The sequence below is a fragment of the Filicampus tigris genome, chromosome 15 (genome assembly GCF_054856515.1).
Source record: "Filicampus tigris isolate MCC_2025a chromosome 15, RoL_Ftig_1.0, whole genome shotgun sequence".
In the NCBI taxonomy this organism is placed as follows: domain Eukaryota; kingdom Metazoa; phylum Chordata; class Actinopteri; order Syngnathiformes; family Syngnathidae; genus Filicampus; species Filicampus tigris.
Window position 1 is genome coordinate 12,414,324 of NC_141231.1, and position 6,000 is coordinate 12,420,323.

General features: G+C 41.5%; 1 protein-coding gene across 1 annotated transcript; it reads left to right on the forward strand.

The window, feature by feature from the left end:
- The first annotated feature begins 1,556 nt into the window (after window positions 1-1,556).
- LOC147135555 (proteinase-activated receptor 3) lies at window positions 1,557-5,252 on the forward strand. The gene is made up of 2 exons (XM_086053417.1): window positions 1,557-1,736; window positions 2,999-5,252. Exons 1-2 carry the CDS (start codon window positions 1,673-1,675, stop codon window positions 4,060-4,062), a joined length of 1,128 nt encoding a protein of 375 aa, XP_085909543.1. The 5' UTR covers window positions 1,557-1,672; the 3' UTR covers window positions 4,063-5,252.
- Window positions 5,253-6,000: the final 748 nt, after the last annotated feature.

A 6,000-nucleotide genomic window follows, 5' to 3' on the forward strand; every position in this document is an offset into this window, starting at 1 on the left:
GTATTTTCTTCAACCTCTTCAAAGAACGACTCATTTTAGTTCTGTATTGAGGAACTGAGACCGAGCAGTTGACTTCTGTGTAGAGAAGGGGTGGGCAATTCCTATTCCTATCTGTACCTGCTGCAGCACACCTGATTCAAATGATTATATAATCAGCAAGTTCTGCACAATCTGGATACACAAGCCGATCATTAGAATCAGGTGGGTTGCAGAAGGGTGACATATAAAACGTGTAAGATACCGGCCCTCGAGGGCCGGAATTGCCCACCCCTGATGTAGAGTGGGCTGCCTGTCTGTCTTATACTTCCCTCGGGTGGCCTGAGCGGGTCCCAGAAGGAGCAGCACAATTTCCATTCAATTGATATTTGTGTGACACAAACAGTTGAATTCTTTTGGGTTCAATTCAGTGGTGTCACAAATGTATGTTTTTAAGTAGCCTATTAGTGTGCTATATATTTTTCATCATTAAAAACACTTTACACTTTTTTGTTGTTGTTTTTTGTTTTGGTCAAGAAGGAACCAATTAACACCATTTCCATTCATTTCAATGGGAAAAGATGATTTGCGCACATTGTGCACATTGCGTAAGATGGAACTTAAAGACCTAACCCTTGTCAGTACTTTGCCTTGACGTTGATTGGCTCTAGACACACACACACACACACACGCACACACACACACGCACACGCCAACACCCCCCCCCCCCACACACACACACACATTACATTTCAGCACACCGGCGCTTCAACATTAGCAAGAATGCTATTTATGTTTTTATCATGGCAGATGGCTGACTCTTGAAAAACGTCAACATAATCTCTCGTTTGTTTTCGGAAGAGAGAAGACATGTAAGCAGCTGGAATCCAACAGCTGGCTAGCCCTCGATGACATCACAATTTTTCCGCTTATGTTCGTTTGGAAGAAGAAGGTTGCCGGTTCGTATCCGGGCTCCCGCCTTCCTGTGTGGAGTTTGCATGTTCTCCCCATGCCTGAGTGGGTTTCCTCCGGATATGCTGGTTTCCTCTCACATTCCAAAAACATGCATGGTTAGGTTAATTCTACACTCTCTAATGTCCCTGTGAACGTTTCAGTTTTGAGAACGCAAACAAATAGGCCCCTGTCAAAATCCCTAATCCGAACATTCACTGTGTATTGAATGTGAACGAATGCTCCAGTACAGTATGTGGCTCAATTGTGTGCTGTTATACTGCATTTTTATATATGGTTTCTATGATTACAACATGACAGTGTACATTGGTATTAAGCAGTACATTAAGTCATGTTAAATAGCCACAGAAGGCCAAATGTGGCCTGCAACTGGAAAAAAAAAAAGGTCCGGAAGTGGAGCAGCTCGTGTTGAGACAAGTTTATCATCTCCCGGCAGATATTTCCTCTGCACGTATTATGGTTGTAGGATATGACCTCACATTAAAGGATCATATTTCAAGGCCAAATTGGAGATATGGAATATTAAGTCCACATGAGAAAAAAAAAAAAGAAAGTTATGTCATCCCCGGACTGTCACCTTTGAACGTCAGGATCATAAGTAGGTCTGGTAATGGTCTCACAGAGGCCAACCCACATGGAAGTTGTTTTTTTTTCCTCTCATGGTTAAGTGAAAGAGTAGCAGACGGTGAGTGGAGCTGCATGCGGGTCAAAGGCGAAGACAAACATGGGGAAATACCTAGTTTTGCTGGTTCTGGCGCTCTGTATAAGCGGAACGCTTCAGAAAAAAGGTGAGATATGATAAAATTGCATGTCATGAAAGCGTAGGACAATTATTTCAGGATTATTTGGCTTCTGTTTCACTTTTGACACTTGTGTTGATTCAGGGAACATGTTTTGTCCAGGGTGTGCCTCTCACAATCCCAAATGTTTTCTTTGTGTTTTTACAGCTGAGCTTCTCAGGACACTTTGTACGTTGCCTCCCACACTAGAATCATTCTCATAAGACTTTAGTTTAGAGCAGTAGAATGAGCAGAAAATAGCGACAATCAGTATATGTGAGGGTTTACTTTATAAATTTGTTACCTTGTAACAAACTGTGTGATTAACAGATATATATCGGATGCTTTTCCACTTACACAATATCTGTTTATTATATGTATTGAGCTACTGGCTGTTAAAATAAGGAATAATTCAGATATATCAGGTTTATTCCCAAATGGACAGGAAATAAAGTTGTATGCGGATGATGCAACATTCTTTATACAACCAAAACAAATTTCTCTGGGAGCATTCATTACAGAGTTAAATAATTTTATCAAAATATCAGGTTTGAAGTCTAATTTGGACAAATGTAATATTTTGCGAATAGGATAATTAGGAGATACCGATTTTACGTTGATTATTCTGTTCCAGTTAAATGGTGTAATGGAGCAGTGGATGTTTTAGGTATCAATCTATCGGTAAACTGCAAAGACATTGTAGAGTATGATTACGAGAGAAGAATGGAAAAGGTGGACAGAATTTTACAACCCTGGAGGGGAAATTCATTAACAATACAAGGTTAAGTCATACCGGTTAACAGAGCTCGGCATTTGACGAAAAATTGAGCGTCCGTTATCCGTCATCCGTCTGCAGCGTGGGTACCCTTTCGTCGTCCGTCATTCGCCTTTTTTTGTTTGTTGTTGTTTTTTGACATTTGCAAGCCTAAAAACACATCACATGATCATATTTTGACAAAATATTTATAGATCTGGAAAGCTCAGAATAAGGCCTTTCACTCATTCATTGCCATTGACGTATTTATTTGTCTTTTCACAGTCCAGCCATTCAATCCTAGGAATTTATTTCTATTTTTTTTCATTTTTTTTCAAACATTAGGGTAAAAGTTGAGTGAGTTAATATGAAGTATGAGTTGATATGTATTTTTTTACATTGTTGTTTTTTAACATATTCAAATAAGAAAAAAATGCTGTTGCTCTTATGTAATATTTTGGTTACACGACAGACTTTAGGTTGTACCAATGTACCGAACAGAATGTTTTTGTGGCAGGTAAAAAGAAGTTAAGCAACAGAGAGCAGAAGAACGCGACTGAAGTTATTTTTCCCAGAACCTTCAAAGGAGTACCGTTGGCCAAGACCCGCTTCTTCTCTTCGAACAGGACGCACCTATCCGTCTCCGCACCTCCCAGGCTCCGGTTGCTAAGCAACAGCACCGCGGGGTACCTGGACGGCCCGCTGAGCACCAAGGTCCTCCCTGCCACCTACATGCTGGTCGTGGTCGTGGGGCTCCCGGCAAATGTGGCCATCCTCAGCGCGCTGGCCGCCAAGGTGCGAGCGGTGTCATCGGCCATCCTCTACAGCAGCCTGGCGGCCTCCGACCTCCTCCTTCTGGTCTCGCTTTTCTTCAAGGCCCACTACCATCTCCATGGCAACCACTGGGTGCTCGGAGAGGCCGTCTGCCGAGTGGTCACGGCCTGTTTCTATGGCAACCTCTACTGCTCGGCGCACACGCTGGCCTGCGTTAGCGTCCAGCGCTACCTGGCCGTGGTGCACCCCTTCACGTACAAGCGTCTCCCCAAGCGCTGCTACGCCGCCTGGACTGCGGCGGCCGTCTGGGGGGTGTTCGCCGCCGCCGGCCTGCCCCAGCTGCTGGTGCGGCAGAGCTTTCGGATCCCCGAGCTGGGCCGCACCACCTGCCACGACGTGCTGCCGCTGGACCTCGGCTCCCACGTCTTCCTGCTCCACTACAACCTCTTCCTGACGCTGGCGGGACTCCTGGGCCCGCTGGTGGTGACGGTCCTGTGCTACGGTCGGATCATGTGCGAGCTGCAGCGGTCGCATCTGGACTGGGCCGCCTACATGAAGGCCAGTTCTCTGGTGTTTGCCATCTTCCTGGTGTGCTTCACGCCCGCCGGGGTGGTGCACTTCCTTCATTATGTGCAGCTTTTTGTGGACGGTACCGAGGGTTCCTACGCGGTCTTCAACGTGGCCGTTTGTCTTCGCTGCGTACATGCCTGTTTGGACCCCTTCCTCTTTCTTCTCATGTCCAAATCTGCTGGATCCAGGTTGTACTACATTGCCTCTAAGCCAAGAAGCCTCAGCATTTCCTCTTGAGAAATGTTACCCATCAACAACTCCTTATGGTTTAGTTTGTAACAAACATACTACTTTTCCAGTTAAAACAAAACTTTTTTTTTTTTTAATACAATCATACGAAGGTAGTTTGACAAAATAATTACATACAGTATGTGAAAACTCCCAACCATGGTCGCTCTTCTGAGCTGTAAGTTGATGTTTATTTTGCAAATGTTTTACAATATTGTTTGTTTCTGCGTTTTGACATTTTCATGCCGAAAAATGTGTTTTATGGACATTGAATCATCGTACAAATGTATTTTGACAAAATAATTACATATTTGGAATGTCTCAGACAAAGCCATTAATATGAGATATGAGTCGACACGGTTTGTCATAAATGTTTTTTTTTAACATTGTTGCTACTTTTTGACATTTTCAAGCCCCCAAAACATGTTTTCTGGTCAATACATCATCAGCCAAGGGTATTTTGACAAAATAATTAGATATCTGGATAGTCCTGACCATGGCCATTAACATGAGGTATGAGTCGACATGGTTTGTTGAAAATGACTTTTTTTTTTATCCCATGTTATTGTTATATTGTTATATTGTTATATTGTTATTGTCATTTCCAATGAGTTGTTGAGTTTAGTCATGGTCAGTCGCCACAAAACTCAACTGAAGTTTACGTGAGACTTTACACTTTTAGCTCAAATTTGAAAACATGCAATGTAACTCTGATTATGTATGTAAGAGCGGGACCCTCATACAAATAAATCAAACATATGCTTAATGTAGACAAAGATGTAACATGAATAAAACTTTTTTGTTTACTTTCTTTTTTTTTTTTTGACGATTAATTTTGCGGGCCGAAGTTTTCTCAAATGTTAACAGAGTTTTATTTTCTGTGTCGATACAACTAATATATGGAAACGTTTATTAGACAAACATATTTTCAGTATTTGCTGCAAAGTGGATTGTTTGCAGAGGGCTGTTTCTTGTTTTATCGTTATCTTCTTTGAGACTTGTCCTAATGATAGCTTAGCACAAATGTAGCATTTAAAAGAGGAGAGGCATAGAAGAGGCATTTCCTGGACTTCCGGTGACAGGAAGCAGTGAGACACGCCTGTAATCACACGATCCCAAAAGAACTGGGAACAAAATGCAGGCATGCTGTTCCACTTGTGTAACTTGTCTCTATTTAAATAAAGTTATTTTTATTCGCACTTGATTTGTGTCATTTATTTATCTATTTTTCATTAGATTCTTTCACACAGTAATCCAGCAAAGTTTTTCCATCAGAGACATTTTAACATGCTCTTTTATTAAGTCTTAGTATTTACATTTTATAACACGGTGCTACTTAGCACCAAAAAAAGGTTTTTGGGGCTCTGGCACCATCAACTGGTGAGTACATGATAAAAACAACAAGAAGGTCTTGAGTTCAAATGAGAGATTTTATGTAGACGCCACACATGGCATTCACCACATAGACTTTCTTATGAAAATAAGTCATTCAGGCGCACAGGTAGAACATCTTGGCAACAACGACATGGCATCACGTCGCCACTGACGTGACCGCGTGACAAAAAGACAATGAGGAAGAAAATATTACAGGCGACACGAAGGAAGGACATTTTGCAACAAACATGCAGGGTTTGGAAACAGGAATGTGTGGCGAGAGTTGTGCAAATTGTGTAGCCTAGCTTTTCAAGCGGTATTTGGAACATTTGGAATTAAAATTGTCAAAAGTCACTTAATACAAGGAAGCTTTGAGAAGTTGCATTTTATGCGTAAGCTAAACTCTTTTTTAATTGCCTTTTCAATTACATTGGGGAATTAAAAATAGTGCAATAAAATGAATTACAAAAAAACATATTCACTATAGGAAATTTGTCATGTTTTTTCTATAGGTTGTAAAGCGTCATATCCCAAGATTTGGAACTTGACCAACATTTTCGAGAAAATTACTGT